This window comes from Manacus vitellinus, unplaced genomic scaffold (genome assembly GCF_001715985.3).
Source record: "Manacus vitellinus isolate BGI_N305 unplaced genomic scaffold, ASM171598v3 scaffold_5_pilon, whole genome shotgun sequence".
Lineage (NCBI taxonomy): Eukaryota > Metazoa > Chordata > Aves > Passeriformes > Pipridae > Manacus > Manacus vitellinus.
In genome coordinates, this window is record NW_021940682.1 from 4,970,174 (window position 1) to 4,991,600 (window position 21,427).

The window sequence follows — 21,427 nt, forward strand, 5'->3', positions numbered from 1 at the left end:
TCTCTTCCCCCTTCAGCCTGGTTTTCTTTGCTGGAAATATCCTGCATTACTACTACTGTCCCTGAAATCACACCTCAGAATGAAAAGCTGGAGGAAGATGAATAGGAAAAGTGAGGTTAGGTTTGAGATTAGTACTAAATTCATGATGGTGTCTCACTGAGGTGGACTACCGAAACCAGACAGGACTTAAAAAATACCTGTTACCTGATAAATTTCAGATGTTCCAGCTGACTAACAAATGTGAGAGTCCTATACTACGGCAGACAGGTTACAGACCTGTTCTGTGATGAACAGCAAACGCTGGTAACTGTCAACACTTCACTAGGAATGTCACTTGGTGCTTGAATTTTAAAAGCAACATGGTGTTTGAATTTTAAAAGTCTGGGGGGTTTTTTGAGTTTCTTGCAATTGATCTCAACTCAGAGGCAGAAGAGGTACAAGCTCACAGTGCACAAACGTAAGGAGCAAGTCAAGGTGAGATGTCAGAAGAAACTTTTTATCTTTTTGGACCCAAAATAAAAGCATGCTGTCAAGGGTAGACATGTTTCAGAGGCTTTGGGCACACCCACATAACTCTACAAGAGCATGAACACTGAGATCTCAAAATATTTGACATTTACTGTAAGCTGAAGGCAAAAGAAACAAAGGCAAAAAAAGGTTGCTTGGGAAATGAAGGGAGCTCAAATGCTGGCATACTGAACATGACTTGCCTTCTTCCTCTGCCAACTTAAATACCTAATCCATCCATTCCTCCCAAATTCAGTAAGCCTGTGCAAGCCTCAGGACCGAGGGACCAAACTCAAACTCTAACACCAGTCCCACACAGACCAACAAACACCACCTGGTTTTCCTCTCCCCCTGAAATTACTGACACTTCTACCTTTGAGACCAGAATGAACTGGAGCAGGTTTGCATGACACTGTCCCTAAATTCATGAAAGAAATTACCTTCACAGTACTTCCACAGAGGTTAACAACAGCTTTCTGTACTTAAGAGTTGTATTATTCTTTGGCCCTGTTAATAGTAAGAATGGGGCACTGAGATGACTGCTAACCTACTCACCAGTTCCACTGGCTCTCAATAACAGTATTTGTTATCCTTCCATATAATGCACAATAGTGGGAGCATGTATAGAATATTCAGTTTTAAGCAAAAAACATAACAACTCAGCAGTGGAGTACTTCAATTTTTAAAATTATACTTATTACAGAAATATAATTTGCCCTGTTTTAGGTTGCTTTGGTTTTGTTTTATTTTACTGAGAGTTTTACTTCAAATAGAAAGTGAAGACTTTTTCTTTACAGAATCCAAGAGCGTGCCTCTTATTTTCACACCATAATTTCTGAGAAATACATGGAAAAAGTTATTTTCCTGGTTTATTTTTCTGAGAACCAGCACTTCTAATGTCTGTGGATAAACTTTGCTTCTGTGGGATGTCAGTGGAAGAACTGATGATCTCATGTATTAGCTTACCCTGCAGTATTTCCTCATTCAGATGGGTATTCATGTTTTAGTAACTGCAACCATCCCTTTACATCCCATGTGCCAGTCAGTTAACCAAATTTGTTCAGGAGTTCAAACATACCACTGCACTTTGGAAAATATCCATATTTTTAAAGGGAAAAAATAACAGCTATATTTTCCAAGTGTCATCCTTCTGCTCACATTTGTATGATGAATATTCTTTGGAAGCTGGTATGACTAAACATGACACCTCCCCAATTTCAAACCATCAGCTCCTGTTACAGTTCCTGTGCATCTTCAATTTCTGCTCCACCCAAGAAACTACAGGATACAGGGAGTGCTTTGTTACTCTGTTCTGCCAGGCCAGTTGTGTTTTCTTATTATTCAGTCATAAAAGGGATGAAGCTTCAGTTCTCCCAAACATACATCCTCCAGATTTTCACAAACTTGAGGCCAGCACAGCCTCATTCTGCTGCTATGTGCCTGCTAATTAGACCTAACACTCTCTCTATTTATAGCTGCTTCTTAAAATTATTTTTCTAACAGCTTCTTTACAGTGAAAATTAAGCTGGGCTGAGATGGGAGGAAAGATATCTAGATCTCTTCTGTTACAAAATACAACTCTGATTAAGATGATAAAGGAATTTAAAAGGAAATGAAACCAACACAAATGTATTCCACCTCCTCAAAACAAGGATTATTAAAGGAACTGCTGGGCATTCCTGAAGCACCAAGCTACCATGAAAACAATATCAACAGATGCTGTGCTAGTCTACAAAATTTCCATTCTGGTTTGCTTCTGGACTATAAGTTTTGTAGCAACAAATGTTACAGGGAAGCAAAGCTGATGGCAACCACAAGGTGATGGGGACCAAAATCCACCACCCCCAGGGGCTGCACAAATGTAGCACAATGGAGGCTGAATCATAACCCCCCCAAAACAGCCATTCCACCTCCCCAGGGCTGTATCTTCAAGAGATGGGTTCCAAAAGCAGACTGAGAGGCACCAGGGCACTGACAAGCCCCGTCCACCTCCTCCCTTGCCAGCTGAGCCACAATGACTGGTTTTATGCTTGGTTTTAGTTTTCACCAACTGAAAAGTAAAATGTGCTAGCTTAAGCCACCTTCTTGATAATCAGATTTCATGGTTGTTTAAACTAAAATGCTGTGAATCACAAGAGGACAAATTGAAAGAGCACACACATAAAGCAATTATAATTGCTGGAGCCATGGGCAGTAACTTGTCATGCAATGTTTAAACAAACTGCTTTATGAGTGCCCACACCCTTGGTTAGTTTCTGAAGTAAGCAGGGAAATCTAGTCAAGGAAAAGTATTTCTGGAAAAAAAATATAAAGAGGGAAAAGATTTCTTGTTCTATTTTAAATTTAAGACTGAATTTTAACACTCAAATTGTGATTAAATTTGCAAATAGTTATTTCGTTTCATTCTTTTTCTGATGCCCACTGAACCTATCAGAGAATGATTAAGGAGATGAATTTGAATGATTAATGAAAGATGAATCTGGGAAGAGTAATTCTACTCATTCTACATGAAAAGTATTATAAAGATAGTTCATTTACAGATTTGCATTTTGTTTTAAAGAGAAGGTTCGGTTCATTTACAGATTTGCACATTGCTTTAAAAGGAAGTTTCGTATCATTTGAGACAACTACTCTGGAAGACAGGTAGGCACAGTATGTTTATGTTTTATGAACAATTTAAATATCATGAAGATACTGTCAATTTTTATTTTCACCATGTTCAGCACTCTTTTTTACATGTATTTTAAACCTGACATGGGAACAGAAAAACAGTAGAGAAGTATTACAAAAACATCTGTATCAGATTCCATTACGAAACTGCTACGGAAATAAACGTCTCTTGGGAATTTAAAAATGTTTAATGATTATTAAAAAAAAAAGTCAAGCAACATATCTAACTTTTCATTTTACTATAATAGAGGAGGATTGACCTAACACTTACATTCTATAACTTCTGACTAAATTATCTAAAAACTACTCAATATGTGCACGTTCTAAGAGTGCAATTTATTTCACACTAAAACCAAGTGGGTTCTTTGTATTCCTGGCCCTCTGTGAAGCTGTACCTCATAAAACCATTATGGACATCAAACAGATATGAGACATATCCAAGGTAAAGTCATTTATCTAGTACCTTGTTCCATCCACTGGCATGAGCAGCTGCCTCTTGTGTGCGCTCTCGATATTCTTGATATGTCACCGGCCTGCAGAAGTTAAACCAACACTGAAAGTTATAAAAGGAAACAAAAGAACAAGAATAAAATAAAATTCTCAGTTTCCAGAGAACAAAACATTTTCACATGCATCACAGCAAATAATTTTCCAGAGCTAATGAGTCTTGTGTTTCAGGACATAAAACACCAGCACCAGGCAGGGTCAGGAAGGCATCACCTTCTCCCAGTTACACAGTTTTGTTTAACTGATTAAGTAAATTTTGTAACAATTTGATACTCTACAACTTAAAAGACGTTAGATAAGTAGGCTCTCTGATATGCTACAAAATTTCTAAGCTCTTGAATATAATTTTTTTATGGTCTAAGACTTTAAAGATAAAAAATTCCACTAAGAAATTCATATGTGAGCTGGAGGCCAATGAAGAGTTAAAATTTTATAAACAATATGGGCTATGAACCAACACAGAGTGCTTGGCTGCATTAACATTATGTCAGAGTTGAAGCCTTTATTTGCAAGAAACAGCACTTCTGATCATAAAAAAACCCTTCATATTTCAGTAGATACCTCCATTCTAGATTTATCACCTCTCTACTTCTCAGAATCGGGATGATGAAATTCCACTCTTCCATATTCTTTCCTCCAAGATCATACAGCAACTGATACAGAACCAGTAACAATAAAGGTTGTCTGCCAAGTGATGCACTGCTTCAAAAGCAGCCAGATCATTACAAAAGGCAAGTTCAGACTTTAGTTTAAGGGAAACAGTGTTAACTGGTATTGGACAAGAAAACTCCTTATTGAATCTGTCATGATCTAACAGCCTGCTGAACCCTAATACTTGTTCGTATGCATGTTAGAGAGCAGGAAAATACAAGTGAAATAAATATGTATTGCAGCGAACAGCACTACTGTGGCAAACATGGGTAAAAGAACAGAGTGGGGAAAACATAATTTGGGTTTGTCATTTTAAGTGCATTCTCTTAACTTCCTTGATATGTTAGTTCTTTACAAAGCAAATCCAGATCAATCAGTGGGATGAGAAGAGCAAGAACAGCTGCAGGAAGGATATTCTCGGGAGATTAAACAGTAGCTCTACTTTGCCTTAGAAAAAGGCCACATAGTTTCACGGGCATTTCAGATTTTATACGTATGTCTGTACGTACATAAAGAAAAAATTACTCAGAATGCAAACATTTTCCCACAGAAAACATAAGAAGCCTAGAACATCAGGTTACCAACAAGCTAGAAATCCTTAATTTTCAAAGACCTCCTTTCAGGAACTTTCCAAAAAGAATCAACCTGGAGTGCACCACTTATGACCCCTCAATGTCAGCCAGTCAGCCAACTATCAATAACCTTTAAGACACTTAATCTTAAAATGCTGTTATTTCAATGTAACATTTTAGACACAGAAAAAGGATGGGTTGCAAGACTTCCTGCTCCACCACTCCAAGGCCTTGCCAGTCTGGTTTTTTAGTGTGTTAGTGAGGTATTTTTCAGAATCTCAGCTCTTCAGAAGACAGTAAGTACAAGTTTTTAAGGCCACGTGGGACTAATGCCTGGCTTGTAAAGGCAGATTAGCTGCTGCCATTTCTAGAGGAACACACTGGCCTATCTTTTGCCACTTAAGACAGAGTGCACTTCTCCCTTGGATGACTCATGGAAAAAGAGACAACCATCTTCATCTCTCTGGTCAGATGTCACATGGCACCTTTGGTGTGAACTCCACAGCAGGGTCATAGAATCACAGGATGGTTTGGGTTGGAAGGGACCTCTAAAGATCAGTGGCAGGGACATCTTTCATTACATCAGGTTGCCCAAAGCCCCATCCTACCTGACTTTGAACAGTCAGTTTTAAATTATATTGGTCATAAAAAGTCAACCCCTACTTGTCAGCTAGGGAGCTAGTTAAGGAATATATGGGCTAGTTAAGGAATCACAGAATGGCTGATGTGGGAAGAGACCTCTGCAGAACACCCTGTCCAACCTCCTTGCTCTATTAGGCTCTCCTAGTGCACGCTGCCCAGGACAGCTTTTGAGAATTCCAGTACCTTTTTGTTCCAACAGTTCATGAACAGCTACACAAACTCTTATAAAAAGTAGCACTGGAGATTCTCAGCCTCTTTTGAGCCACATTATTTTAACCAATCCACAAAACAAAGGCTCAGAGAGCTGTTTGCTAATGTTGCCTTCACAACTGCATTTATGTAACCATCCCTAAAGCAGCACCTTCCAACTCCAGCTCTCTACAAACACATTTTGGAGGTCACTCAGAAAAGCCTCAAGTAGTCAATGCGGATCCATTAAATTCAGGCTGGTAATTTATAACAGAAAACCAAGCAACCACAACAATTTTATCCCTTTTCAAAAGACATTAATCAAGATACTTGCATGCCAAGTACAATGTGCTGTTTAAACAACAAGCTTAAACTGGTAGCACAGCTCTTAAGGCACCAAGGTTAGCCCAGGGGCCCACATCTGCTCCAGATGTGTACCTGAATGGTGGTCACAAAGCATTTAACCACCATCCTTTCAGGCAAACTCTCCCACTCATCAGGAGCCAGACTACAAACCAACCCTCAGCTCCACTCTTAACTATAAGGTAAAAGAAGTTAATCTGGCTACAGCCCAGATTCATGAAATTAATTGGCAATGGCAGTGGCAGCTGCCACTTCCACCAGCACCTCAAACTGCCTGAAGCAGCCTCAGAAGTTCAATGAAACAAGATTAGAAAGATTTTAGAATTTACATTACTGCAGAGGCCAAATACCACAAAGTATTTGCACATTACCAACACAAAAAAACCCCTCAGCCAGATAAAGGAACATTGAAGAAGACAGAAATGCAATTCAAGATCTTCAGCATTTCAACAGCAGTCACAGTGCGGAAGGAAACACCTTCTTCCCTTTGGAAAAGCAAATAGAAACTCACTTGCTAAGCAAGGTCTGTAGTGCTTTGTGCAGGTGTTCCTTCAACTCCTGGGACACTTTCTCCCCCAAATGAGCCAGGCAGTCTTCTATTGAGCTCTCTGGATTGGCAGGGCTGAACACTGGGGAAGTGTGGCAGTCAAATCCTGTAGTGGTAAATGCTGAGAGAAACAAGTATACAAAATAAAATTAAATAGATTCCTATAAGAACATCAACAGTCTCGGATTTCTTATCCCAGCAGTTAACACAGTTTACATGAGGGATGAAGAAATCACAGCTCTGTAGTCAAAGCATGTTATGAACAAATCATAAACACATGATCATAAAACAACATCCAAATACATTCTGAAAGTGGTACTTACGAGCCCCAGATGACTTTGAGCTGCATTTCCCCTCCAGCTCTTATTTCACAATTGCATCCCAGCCAGTAACTTTCCTGAATGTGCAGTTATTCTCAATTTTAAGCTGATGCCAACCCTGATGGAGCAGTAAGGGAGCCTCTTTTCTGTGCTAGAATTTGCCCACACATGGACATCTCTGCAGCAGTACTAGAGTATCATTTTTTAAAATATTATTTTGTTCATACAACCTTTTCCTTCTCTGCTTAAAACTTCTAAGAAAGCTCTCTATGAATGAACTTAGGAGTCTTTCTACTTCAGATTTCCAATTTGCCATACACATGCAAAACAAAGACTGTTTTCAAATCATCCCTCACTGGGCATCCTATAAAAGCCACATCTACACATCAAAGCATGTCACAAAAAATAAACCTGCTGGAAGTGAGAAATCTGATGGTTTAAGTCCACACTCCTTGGGATATTGGCTGCTGAGGACTTCTGCCATCAGCTGCAGCAGCTTAAGGGCTGTTTACTTTTCATTATTTATAGTAGCCTATTAAATGTCATCCAGTTGTTTGCTTTGGCTGGGCTCCACCACTCCAAATGGTGGCGTTTAACTATTTTACTTCACGTGACAATGTGTAGAAATCTCGTGGGGGGAGGAGGGTAAAGAGATTCAGTGCATTCAAAAATCTCTTTAACTGGAGTACCTGTTACAAATTAACCACCATTACAGGGCATAGAGATTATGGATTGAAATGGGAAAACTTGAAGAGCACCTTCCAAGATTTCTTCATCGAGACGTTTTAGCTCCTCCTCGATTTCTACTTTGATCTTCTCCAAAGCCTCTTTCTCCAAAGCATGTTGGGTCATAAGCTGTTGTTGAGCCCCTAGAAGAAACCAGAGAAATCATTCAAATGTTTCAATTCAATATTTCAAACAAGGTAGACAATGGAACACGATACTGAAATATTAAATTATTAAGGAATTCAGGGTGACAGTTCTGTTTCAGACAGTGACAAGTATGATTCCATAAGAGGACTTATTACACGAACCCAGAAACACATCAACTTCCAGGCCTATTCAAGACAGAACAGGTGCTTTAAATATTAAAAAGAAAAAACAGAACTAAAAAGTTACAAACAGAATATATAACAGCTTTAAAAACCAGCTTATCTTAAATTTAAGACAAAACCCAAACCAAGGCACACAAACAAGCTGCCATTAAACCCAATACAGTCACCATCCAACTACACCAAAACAAAACAGACTGGCATAAGCTTGATTTTTAGTAGCAAAATAAAAAATGTATGTTGATGCCTGCAGAATCTACCGAAATACTCAGAGAAAATATGCAATGACATCAATGAACAGTTCTGAAATCTGTGAACTGTGCATCATTTCCCTGGTCAAGAGGATCTACAGGCCACAATGAAATAATTTAAGATCAGGTTTACAAGTAAGACTAAGGGCAAAGGACCCCACAGTTGTCAGTTATTTGTCAATTCTCGTCTCCTGATCAAACAATTTAGGAATCTGAAATGGCTGCATATCCCCAGAAGTACACATGCCATGGACTGGGATTATGAATACATATCCCATATGCTGACTCTGGATATTTGGTCACAAAAAGTTGTTTCAGCCATCTAAATCATCTTAATCATTATGCTGAACCAAAATAGACACACAAAACTGTCTCCAAACAATGCAAGGTATTTAAGACAACTGTCTGCTGAACGTCAGCCTTTCCAATATAAGGCAGTAAAACTACTCAAGTAACTTTTATGGGATGGGTACTAATGCAAAGATCAGAGGTCTGGGACAGAGCTCTTGCTATTTAGTTGCTTTTTCTTTGGGTTTGCTCATCTTTATTTCTTCCATCAGCTTTCAAGCACATCTTCAAATCCCATTCTTAAGGCACACACAAGAACTATTCCATTAACTGCTCTCTTATTTTCACCAAACTTCACTGAACCAACAGCCCACCACTGAAATTTTCTTCTTCCTTTCATTCCATTCCTTAAAATGTCCTACTTAAGGATAAAATGGATCCTACTTAAGAGATAAAATGGATCTCTGTTATATCCAAAGGAATATAAAAGTGAATTTTGTATCAACTTACTCCTGAAATAAATCAACAAATAAAATTGTCAACAAAACTTCCCTTTGCTTAGTAATCCCCCTTCCAGCCATTTCCTTCCCTAAGTTTTGGGTCAGTTATCAGTCCTCATTAGCCTTGCACTGTGTTATGTTCAACAGCATCAGTGACTGGGTTACCCCAAACACATTTTCTTAGCTCTCTTACTTCTGAATGTTCCTCAAAATTTTTTGGGGGGGGACTTGATGTTCTCTCACATCCCTGATTTAAATACCACCTCCAGGCTGAGCTTCTGATAACGTTCCCCATATCCACTGTCTCTTACTCATTCACCCAAATACTGACAATCCAACCTTCCTCACCCTTTCTTCACCTACACCAACTGCTACAGCTTTCACACCCAAATCTTCAGGTAAGTCCTGTAACAGCCAGCGTAGCCTCCTGGCACATCTTTCTTCATTCCTGTTTCGAAGACATTAAATCATAATTTGGTGGTCTTATGAATGACTCTTTTACAGCCCGTTTTCTTTGGTCTCTCTGGGACTCTCTTTAACTGTTCATTGCCTGCCCCTTTCCTCCACAATGGACACATAATACCATTAATTTTCACAACAGAGTGTGTAAAAACCATAAAAGCAGTTAACACACACAGGTGTGCAGTTAACTACACACAAGTGAAGTACTCTGTGCATTTTCTGTATTTCAAAAAACATTGTGCAATGAGACTTTCAAGGTCTCCTGCAACTGAAAAATAAGTTAAAAATCCACAGAATCAAGTCACTGAATGCGTGTTAATGCTCATAGATATCTGTGAGACAAAACATTTCTAAACCAATGTGTGCTTAAGTCAGTGCAAAATGTTCTCATTTATTTATGTGACCAGTCTAAAAGAACAAAGCATAGTCAGTTTAATTCCATTTTACTTAGCCGTACATGTGCAGAATAACTTAATTCAGCTTCTTAAATCCCTTCCCAAGCAGTCTCTCTTTGTCACTCTGAACCACAAATTCCAGAGAGGAGCAAACTGTTCCTCCTTTTGGTTAATGCCTTGTCAGTCCCTTTCAGTCGCCTCTTTGAGTGAAGTGCAACAAGTACGTGCAAGTGCAAACTCCTCCCTGAACCTGCGCTCCCCCTGTGCGTGGAGGGGACGAGGGTGTCCAGGAGAGCACCGTTCTCACGGGACTAATGTGACGATGATTGCACATGACAAGCTGTCATACTGGATAAGAAGTCACCCGGAAAGTGGAAGGAAGAGAAATTCCATTGCTGCCAGGGTACAAAAGAGCTGTTTAGATAATCAGCGCTGCAGTCAATGGTTTCCATCTCGTAACACCCACAACTTTGCAGCAGCTGCTGATTCCGAGAGCACCTGACTGTTCAGTCATGCCAAAATATCAAACCCCTACCCCTCCCACACCAGTGACTTTGCACTGTTTATTCCCTCAATTATGAATGGACTTCAGCTTTCTGCAGCTCCTGCAGGTTGACCAGTACCAACAAAAACTGCACACGGTGCTGGAGAACAGCACAGTCCAACAGCAAAGGTCCTAATTGAGGGGTATCTTTTTCTCCTTCAGACAAATCCCAAGTCTGTTTGCAAACAGGCAGAATAAAACAGCAGAATCAGTTTGTAGTAGATGAGAATGTACGTTCAGCATTTAATGATGCAAATGGTCACACCCCGGGGCTTGTAAGAGCCACAAACACCGAGTGCTTTCCTGTGCTCAAGAAATGGCTTTGCCTCTTGTGGGCTTTGGGTAAACCAACCCTTTTAAGGCCTCTTTCAAACCCAGAGGCTCAACAAACCTCTGTTACACGGTCTTACACAACAGGTTAGTGCATTCTACTTTCTATTTATGTGATAAATGTTCCCTTTTGCACAACTGTGTTCTCGTTAAGATTTTGGCTTTCAGGTATTTGGAGGTACTTGAAAAGCAGAGGAAACTGTGTTCTAGAAGTCCATCAAGCACCACATCACTGCCCATCAGACTACTAAATAAATGTAATACTTCAGTAAAACTCCATGGTAAGGCCATTCCAGAAGTTTGGTAAAAATACAAGACTAACCCGTTCCCCAGGTTTGATCCCAGGAGGAGGAGGAGGGATGGGAAGTCATTCATCAGAGCTGGAGAGTCTGCACATCTGACTCTACAGTGCTTGGGCCAAATACTGCAGCTAACAAGGGACAGTGGCAACTACAAGGAGAGATCTCTTTACAAACATATTTATCCTTTAATGAAAAGGCTTAGCTTAAAAAAAACTAAAAAAGTCTAAAATATTAAGAACCAAAAAGAGACAAGACATTGCCAACTAGCAGGGTTTTTTTGTTTTGTTTGTTTTGTTTGCTTTTGGGTTTTTTGTAGGCAGAGAGGAGGCTTAGTCAAATGGGAATTCATATTCCTGGAGGGAATTCACACTCCAAAAACTCCCTTTCCTCACCTCAGTTCAGGGAATAGCTTCCTCATTACCATGACCTCAACTACAACGTGTACTTTTTCAGCCAAAGCAGGCATGTTTTCCTTAAGAGGAAAGCTTCTAACAAATGAGTTAATCACCTAAGCTAAAATCACCTAAAAAACACCTTCATTTCCTACAGGGACAGAGAATGAGAAAAAAAAACCATTTTTCCCAGTAACCCAGTTCAACACTGCTCAGCTCTAAGACGTGTGTGGGAAACCACAAAAATGGTTTGATCACTAACTACCTACAGCACTTCATACAGTGATTCCAAAACAGATGATAAATGGTCTAAAGAACATAATAATTGGATTGAAGTACTGTGGATAGCAGACACCTCAGGGAAACTGAAAAACTGTCAAAACCTTGTTCACCTCTTGACTAATCTATGTCACCACGCAGTAGTGGCACTGATTATCAATCTTCCAGATGCTCTCTGAGTTAAGGGATTATTCAAGATTTCTCATTCTGTCAAGGAAAACACAGAAAAACTACTTTCCTTCATAACCTCTGTTATAGCCACAGGCTCTTGGGATGGTACCAAAACATGGGGAACTACATTAAGAAAGAGGAATACACTAAAAGTCCCTCCTTGATGAAACGCAAAGAAGTATTTATAATACAAATTCACTGAATCACAAAAACAAAGTACTTTGACTCACTTAAAAACCAAGTAGTACAAACAATTTCAGCAGATGGAAGCTTCTGTAATGAGTGTAACTTCAGGGGGGGAAATGTAGAGATGTTTTCCAATATTTGATATTTATTTTCTGTGTAAGAACCAGTAGTTACAGGTATGACAAAAAGTTCTGAAAAAGTACTAAAGCATCTCTCCACAATCCAATGAACAGACAGCTGAGAGTTTCCACACATTTTAAATATATGTACTCACTTGTTGCCTCAACCCACACGAACTTACACAGGTGAGATCTTACTCTGTGTGTTTTATCAATTTATCTGAGCAACTGGTACTATCCACCTACCTGAAAACCTACCAAAAAGTAACAGAATTTATTGCTGATGGACTTTGTTTCTAATAAACAGAAGTGGCTGTTATGCAGAATCACTATTCTGCCAAAACTAATAGGAAAAATCTCTCAAACATTTCCCAGTTAAATTTGCTGGATTATCCTCTGGAGGCACTGAAATCCACTGCAGAGAACTACAGAGCTGTAATGCTAAAAGATTGGTTTGTCCAGTAAAGCCATCTTTTCTTCAAGAGTCTGGAATACCACAGATGGTTCTCTCTTCAGTCCCTGCATTGAAGAGAAGAGATCTAAACAAAAATTTGGAAGTACTAATCAGGTGTTGACTTAGATTGGCCTTATTTGCTTGAAATGGAAAGTGATTTCAGTGCTTGTAATTGAAGCATCTTTCTTCCAACAAAGTCAAGAACAACCAAGAGATCCAAAGGGAAACACAGGAGGTAATTTTCTGTGTAATTTGTCTGAATCTCTATTCACTAAATAAAAACCCTCTGAAAACCATCAGTCTTGCAAAACATATTATGTCTGCAAAAAGGAGAAGTTTTAACTTGTAACCTACCAAGTAACTTAAAGATTTAATCTTATCTGAGTTTTTGGAACAAAAAGTCATACATTAGAAAAAGAACTCTTTAGTAAGGAATGCAGGAAGGCAGAGGTTTGTGGCAGGTGATGGGAGAAGGAAAGGAAGGGACAAAAGCATTTAATCTCTCCTACTGGTTCTGGTAGGATAAGAGAGAAACTTCCAACTCGTGTTGGGAAGGATTGCTTTTTTGGTTGGGTTTTTTGGCCCATCAGATACACTCCTTGGTTTAAGTGGACTGTTGAAACTTTGCCTGAAATCTGGGAAACTGCTGCAGAAGGAGACTCAAGAGCAGTACAGAAATACTAACAACACCTTAAAAGTAAAGTGTGCCTTATTTCCTTATTTCCTATGTTCTGTACACATGCAATGGAAAGGCAGAAGATCCTCCAGCAGGTGACACAAGGAGGCTGCAATCAGGATCCTGCATTGAACTGCCCTCTAGAGGAGTCCCTCACTCTCCCACACCGAGGGAGACCAAAGAGGTTAAAACTATGAGGGCAAAGTAGAACTAGTCTTTCTGGATACTCCCATTATAATGTAACGTGGTTCAGAAAACAGACTGAGTAAGGACTCATTTGGATTTAAAAAGAATAAACAAAGGAAAGTACCATAAACCAGAGTCAATGTCTCACTGACACATAAAATTGAGAAGTGTTCTGCACCTGAAAAGGAAACAGGCAATAGCCCAAATCACTGCTTTTTTCCCATGACAGGTCTGACAGCACAAGAACCAAATTAAAGCAAAACAAGATTAAGCAACAGGTGCTTTTTACTGAAATCCTCTCAATTCACAATTCAACCATACAGAGTAGAAAGACAACTAACCAGTGTTTTGAAGTGCCACAGAAATCAACAATGGGAGGAACTTGGGATCATCAGACTGATGATGGTGCTTGAAAAACACACTGGCAAGCACGATGCAATGTCAAGCTGTTATCACCCTCCTATGTCACAGTCATCAAACCCCAGAAGTTTCCTCCTCATGACGGGATTTTAGACAACAACTGTCCATTTTTCATTTACCGGCTCTCACATCTCTCTTGCTCTTATCAGGTTCTCAGACCACACTGTAACACCCATCTATGTCCCAGCAGTGCATTAGCAGGGCAGGAAATATCCATTATGGGTATTACTCCTCTCCTAGGGGAGAATATAGAGCACAGGGAGCAGAGTACAGCAAGGAGGCATCAGCCACGTGCCAGACAACAAGGAGATACAGACTGTATACAAACTACTCAGCAGTCAGAGAAGATGGATACAGCACCTCTAAATAACCACAGGGCTGCTGCCACACGTATCCTTAGAGTGCAGGGAAACACTCTTTGTTTACAAGCAAGGAGAGAAGAAGTAGGAGAAAGGATTTTTAAAGAGTAGCTGTCAGACAAATGAGAGCTGTCAGGTGCATGGAAAGCAGAACAGCACCAGGAAAAGAGAGTTAGGAAAGAATGAAACGAATCCTGAAGCAGAAGGATAAAGTGTTTGCACTTGGTTCAACACAGCCTGAAGTCCATCTAAGGCTTTACAAAACAGAGTGAGAAACAAGATGGCAAATTAAAAGTAAGGGGAAATTATTTTATCCAGAGGCTTTGATCAGAAAGCAGTAAAAATACTGAAAGAGAGATCTATTTAAAGTGAAAGATGACAAGAGGAGGAGACATTGTGGGCACTGTCTGGTATTGGGAATGAGGTGGGAAAATGTAGGAAGACTTCCTGTTTAAAAGGGAAGGTTTAAAGCAACAAGGATGAAAGAACAGATTTGTAAAGTATCAATGATTTAGGGTATTTTAATAGCAAATCCAGCTGCACCCTGCTGTCACACAAGCTAACATATCTAAACAATATCTGAAATGTAGACTCAATAGTTATCTGCACTCAGGAGCTTTAAAGTCCTCTTACCTGAGTACAAAATTTTTATTCAAGCACTTGTAGCTTCCTCTTTAGAAAGCTTTAATATTGCTCTTCAATTCAAATTAGAAGCTTAGAGGTTTCAGTAATGAGAATCAGTTGAAGGGTTTCCTCTCAGCTTGCAAATATTTCAAAGGTAACTACAGCCAAATTGTTTTTAAAAAGCTTTAAGACTAACAGTTTCCTTTCTGAGTCTTGCATTTATAAGAACAAAGCAGACTCTTCCACACTGAACCTTTCTATGTACTCAATACATTTCCAGTTACAGCCCAGTTATAACTGGATGGGATATTCAGAATGAGACATTATTGCTAAAATAAGCACGTTTTTCAACTAGGGGTTTTATGAAACAGCTTCTTGGCACTAAGGTGCCTCTCCTTTCATGGACCACAGATCAAAGTGGAAGTAGCAGACATATCCTAAATATACTCAGACTAATTTTATGAATTAAATACACTAAAATTAATTTTATGAATTATATATCATACAACCAGCATATGCTATAGGCTTTAGTGCCAAACTGAAAATCATTTCTGTCGTAACTTTGATGCAATCTTTTCTTTCCAGGAATTCCTCACTTCATGACAGTTGAGGTCAGTAAATGACACAGTATGCATTCTTAAATGCTTGTTCAAAAAAAAAAATATTTTAAAGACTTTGTCTGGTTGGGGTATTTTTAATTCTTTAAGCAGAATAAGTTCTGAATCATAGGAACTACTAGTGACTGAAACATCATTAAGAAGTAGCAAGTCACCCAAGCAATCCTGATAAACAACATTGTTTAAGTGCTTGCCACCACAAAGTAGAGAAAAGCTTCACTCCCCAGGTTTATGTCAAACACAATCTACCAGACTTCTTTTACTTTGCCTTCTATTTATTTATTTAACCTCTTTTATGCATAAACCTGTTCTGGAAGAACCACCTGACTCCACGCAGTCCTTGACTTCTTATAAATAAATAAATAATTAGGTGCAGCATAGGCCCTGTCTCAGCACTGCCACTGACTGACAACAACAGAAGCCTCAATGTAATAGGGCAGAAGTATTTAGCACAGGAGATTGATTGCTCAAGCCATCACTCAGCTGGTAAACACCACCTCAGCCCTGCTTACTTCCACTTGTGTCCCCAGAAAAGCAAGCATGGGCTCAAACTCAATGAAGACAATATATATTCATCCCTCCTGGCCTGAAGGCAGCTACTAAAACCACTTACTTGCTTCATAAACACCAGTGGGCCCTGACGTAGCTCAAACTAAAACAGTCATCTACATACAAACAGCTTCGTTTCCATCAACATCTCTTCTATTTCAACTGAAATTCAATTCAGTTTTCAGGGAATAAAACAAGAGATGCGTGACACCAAACATCAGGCTCGCGCTCCGCCGACAGCCCAAGAACTAACTGCAAGCAGAGCTGCACAAGTAAATGGTACAGATGAATATGCAAATGTTACCTGGAGCTGGAGGAGGAGGAGGAGGAGGAGGATGCTCCTGCGGCTTCTCCTGTGCTAAGAGCCCCAGGTAGCTGAGCACTACGTACTTGGTTTCATAGTGGAATCCTACAGGCACAGCAGTAGTGGACGCCATCAGGTTGGCGGGCAGGCGGCAGTGTCCTCGTGGGGCACGGCAGGAGCGCTCCGGGGAGCCCGGGAAGACTGTAAGGGAAGAGCAGAGGGTTTTCTTTGGTTGTTTGTAAGGCTGCAACAGGTCGTGAACTCCTACATAACCAGGAATTACGTAACAATCCGGAAGCAATATCCAGGTTTTTGCCCTGATATCCTATGCATTCTTATTTTAATAAGAACCATGCAGAGCAAACCCAACTGCGCCCCAGCCCAGCTCTGGCCTGGCACACAAACTCTCACCTGAAAGCAAATTGAGCAGTTCCCCACCACACGTCCTCCTCCCAACGCCTCCCAGCTCAACCACACAAAGAGGTCTTGGCAGATTCTGAAGACCTACTTAACTACAGTGTGAGGTAAAAAGACAGGTTGTGAGGAATCTCTCCTCCCCTGAAGAACAGAGGAGGAATCTCTCTTCCCCTAAGCCTCCCATGAATATTTTCCCAGTTCTCTGCTTTCTCAGGTTCACTGTTACGATGCTTAAAAGTTGTAATGCAGAAAAAGTGACCACAATTGCCTTGAATTCATTTCAATGTTCCAAGAGCAACAGAAAACATATGCTCAACAGAGAAAATTCCACATTATTGTAGGGATTGGGAGAACAGATGGTTGTGTGTCCTGGATTTCTCACCCAGACATTAATAAGTATAAACCAGAAAGCCACACCTAACAGCAACATCTGGCCAAAGAACCTCCCTGTTTTACTCTTCTTTTTTGTTGCTTTTTTCAAACATTCAAATAAGGAAGCAGGAAACACTACAGTGGAGAGAAATTGAAAACAGTCATGAAGGACAAGGGAAAAAAAAAAACAACTCAGAAAACAAGATGAAGTGGAGAAAAGAGCCAAGCAACAGGTTGAAAGGATGTTTCAGATTAATCAACATGGTTTAGCTCTTTTTTTTGGGTGAAGTCTGGATAACTATTTCCAACATGCTATCAACTTAATGAATCAAACAGTAATATTTAGGGGTTTATGATAAACTCTGAAAGTTAAGTTCTCCATGACTTCAAAGAGCCATTCCCAAACAAGTAGTAGCCTATTCTTGGCCATCAGAATGAATGTCCAAATGAAAGACACGCAAATATTTCATACTACTAAAGAGACACTGAAAGGAGCCAGACAATTTAAATAGTGTGAGCCTGCAGTTGCATTTAGAAGAAGCATTTAAATCAAGTTTAAAGTTTAAAGCAGTCAGAATGAGCAAAGTGCTATATACAGGGAACAGAAGTTGGACCATCTCAAGAGAGTTCTTGATTACTCTGGAAACGCCTTGAGACTAAGAGAGAAAGTCAAGTTTCAAACCCAAAGCACAAGCTGCAAATGACGGCTCGAGATTAAAAATAATAATAGTAAACTGAGCAAGCAAAAGAAAAGCACTAACCTGTCTAGCTATTCAAGATGTCTGGGCTAACTTCTAATCCCTCCTCCCTGAAGAGGAATTCGGATTACCAGCAATTGTACAGTGGTTACTGAGGATAAACAGAACTAGAACTGTGCTGCGGTATGGTTGCTGTGTGAGTAGGTAGCTTGGCAAAGAAAAATTTACCCATCGAACTAAAAGCTGCAAAAGGAAAAGAGTTGGTGTAAAATTGGCTAAGTGTTCTTTCTTTAATCTTTAGAAACTCTAGTTTCTGAAACTCATTCAGTATTGAAAACAGAAAAGGACTCTTTCATGAAGACTGTACTATGGCAGCCCTGCCTCTTGCACCACGTCTTCAAAAACGCCTGAAAGCCTTCACCAGAAAGCTTCAGTTGTGTCTTTCCTGCAGCTTGAACCAAAGTAATGATTTATTTATGAAGGAAACAATGTCGAAACTTTAAGTCAACCCTCATCCCTTTTCCCTTGGAGCAGTAATCCTACATTTATGTTGCCTCTTCCATCCCAGAATGCTCTATGGGCACTGTATGCTACTTCAGAAAACTAAGAAATCATAGCAGAGATAAAGCAGAGCTTTTGCAAAATGCACAGTTATCCTTCAGCCGCTTCCATAAACGGAGACTTCCATAAAACAAGGGGATTTGGGAGAAAGATAACTGCTCTGAGGACTTTAGGATCCTTTAACAACAGATCTGCTCTTCAGACAAGATCCCCATGCACAACCACCACATCCCATGTTCACATCACCAGGTGGGAAAGATGCCATTCACCAAAAAGCAAAAGCTCCCCAGCGCGTTTCAGTTCTGGTTTGTTCCGCAGAGATCCACAGCCCTGGAATCAACGTGCTTCCCACAGTGCCTACACAGCACATGGGAGCCCTTCCAGACAACCTGAACTGATCTCTCCTGAAAGAATCAGCCTGACAGATGGCCCAGAGACATCCAGAAACTAGGCTGTGGATCAAAGAACAAATTTGGACGTACGACAAAGATTATTTTTCAAGATATAATTCCATATCAGCGCAGAAAATGACAGAAAAAAAGTTGATGACAACAAGCAAGAGATTCCAGAGCAGCACACTGATCCATGTGCAACAGGGAGGCCTACTTCACAAAAAGTTCAGCTTGCTTAGCTCAGCACCTCTGGAGAGAGGAGGAAAAAGAAACAGAGAGAATCAGACCACAGTGCATTTAAATAGTGGCTAAGGTTTCCCTGGGAAAAGAATGACAAAACTCAGCTTTGGATGACAAAAAATAATCCCTTTGGTCAATATATTCTGAGAGGTAGTTTTATACTGAGATGAGAAGGGAGACTTAAGAACTTGAATGGGAGAAATCTTCAGCTTCACACAAAAGAATGTCATGAGTGGAAATGCACTTCAGAAGCCCTGGTTTTCCTTTGAGACAAGCCCACAGCACAGCAACCGAATTACTCATTTCAAACTGTGAATTACTGGTTTTGTTTACAAAAAGAAATACAGAAATATTGACTCAGATACTGTAAATATCTCAGAAAAGGCCATTTTACAGGAATGAGTGCGATTGAAAAAGGGCATGTAGCTTGAGAGACCAGATCAGAGGAAGGAGAGCTTTCCACTAAAGGAGCAAAACGGAAGAGAGTCCAGAAACAGTTTTAGAGAATAAGCTTGTACAGGAGATGCAACAGAGCACAGGAAATAAGGTATTATACAGACTCCATAAGTCTCAGAGCAAGAGCTAGAGGGTTACTTCTGGTTTAACAGGTTCACTGCAGGAATATTGCCCTTAAAAAGCTACAGAGATCAAAATTATTACCAATTGCTCCCTACAGAAAAATTCACCTTTCTCAGTTCCTGCAGCCTTGGGGGAACAGAAGACTATACCTGTTGAAGCTTACTTAGCTTGTTACTCCTCCAGCCCTGCTGTCACTTGTTCCATGTGGGCTGAGCTGCTCAACCGACCTGAGAACAGGAGTTCCAGCCAGACTGACATTTCTTCATGCAGTCTGTCACGTCCTAATCCACAGAAGAGTTATACATTGGATAATGGGCAAAGCAAGGCTACCAATGAATACAGCGAATATAATCCCCCAGTGAGGAGGCTCTGCTGTGTTTCAGTCCCTATCTGCAAAATGCCACTGTGCCTCGAGCTTTCACTGGGCATCATTCAGCCCCCAAAACGCAGCACAACGCTGCCCATCGGAACAGTTCAGCAGCTGCCATGGATCTGTCGTGCACCTATTCGGCTGCTGCAGGTCTGAGACTTGCCCTTCTGCAGCCTCACGAAGTATCTTGCTGCGTGTTTATAAACAAAATAGTGGGTGTTCAGTGTCAGTGTGTATTTCAGAAACAGCAGCGGTGCTGTCACGGACTGCCTTCTTGTTGCAAACAGCAGCACCGCTGCCCTTCACTTCCACTGGAACACAGAGTCAGGCTGGAGCTGGATGCATTTCCCACCTACAGCCCGGGTCACCAGGCCTCACTTACCAGCTACAAACCTAATCACCCCAGACAGCTCTAGCAGAACACCTCCTGTGCTGCAGAGTTATTTCAGAGCATGAATGGCCTCAGCCAGAAGCATTCACTCAAGCATGGACAGGCAATTTAGAGAGGCAACAAAATGACGCTCAAATCATTTTTAGGGCAGCTTGACACTGGTATGCTCATGGTTTGGGTCATCCTCCTGATATCAGTCTCTGCAACAGGCAACTTCTGTCAGTTCAGCTGTATCTACAGCCTTAGGTTTACATCGTGCTCTTTATCCAAACCTACCGAAATTCAAGGAGTTGAAAAACCACACCCCGTATCAACAAGATGGAAAATATCCAAGCGCTCTGCAACCTTACCAGGAGGCTTATGTACGGATTTCAGATGAGACCTGCATGTGTGGACTAGTTCAACCTTGCAGCAGTTTGCCTCTGAACACACTTCACATAACAGGCAGGTCTATCCAATACACTTGATCGTGATCGACTTGGGAGATAAAAATTCTGCAGAGTACTTTTCCAACAGTATATGAGAGCATGACTAAGAGATTGTTTTTAATAAACTGAGAACTACTGAGTTCAAACATGTCAGTCCCTACTGGAAATGAATCGATATGGCCATCCACTGCTGATCCTCTGGTGGCACTTAATGGATAGAAATACTGGAAAATACTATGGTCGTTTATCTGGGCAGTGGTTGTAGTCAACCTTACTGGGAAATATGATTAGAGTATTCTAGGCAAATGGTGTGACTTCTCTTCTAGGAAGAGAAACAAAAACTGTGTGAGTTACCCACTACAAAGGTCCTCGATCCTCTCCAGCTTCAAGCTACCTCACCACAACATTAAACCACGGCAAACCCAGCTTTCATTAACAACCTTCCATTCACTTTCTGCCTACTTGGACAAAAACTCGGCTCCAAGTTTTCAGCAGCGCCAGAGCAGCGTGAGCCCCTCAGTTACTACGGCGATGAATGAGATATTTATACC

General features: G+C 40.4%; 1 protein-coding gene across 2 annotated transcripts in view; it reads right to left on the reverse strand.

Moving 5' to 3' along the window:
• The window catches only part of BCL2L13 (BCL2 like 13), a 40,672-nt gene extending 19,245 nt beyond the window's left edge, over positions 1–21,427 (reverse strand). The window contains exons 1-5 of one of the 2 annotated variants that reach the window (XM_008920628.3): positions 21,339–21,427; positions 16,429–16,629; positions 7,727–7,837; positions 6,613–6,769; positions 3,641–3,710 (exon numbers count right to left, since the gene is read on the reverse strand). In XM_008920628.3, the coding sequence (XP_008918876.2) occupies positions 3,641–3,710; positions 6,613–6,769; positions 7,727–7,837; positions 16,429–16,561 (471 nt within the window). In that variant the 5' untranslated portion in view covers positions 16,562–16,629; positions 21,339–21,427. Of the gene's footprint in view, positions 1–3,640; positions 3,711–6,612; positions 6,770–7,726; positions 7,838–16,428; positions 16,630–16,839; positions 16,855–21,338 lie in introns of those variants that run through there. The other variant, XM_029963478.1, reaches the window with a different exon arrangement.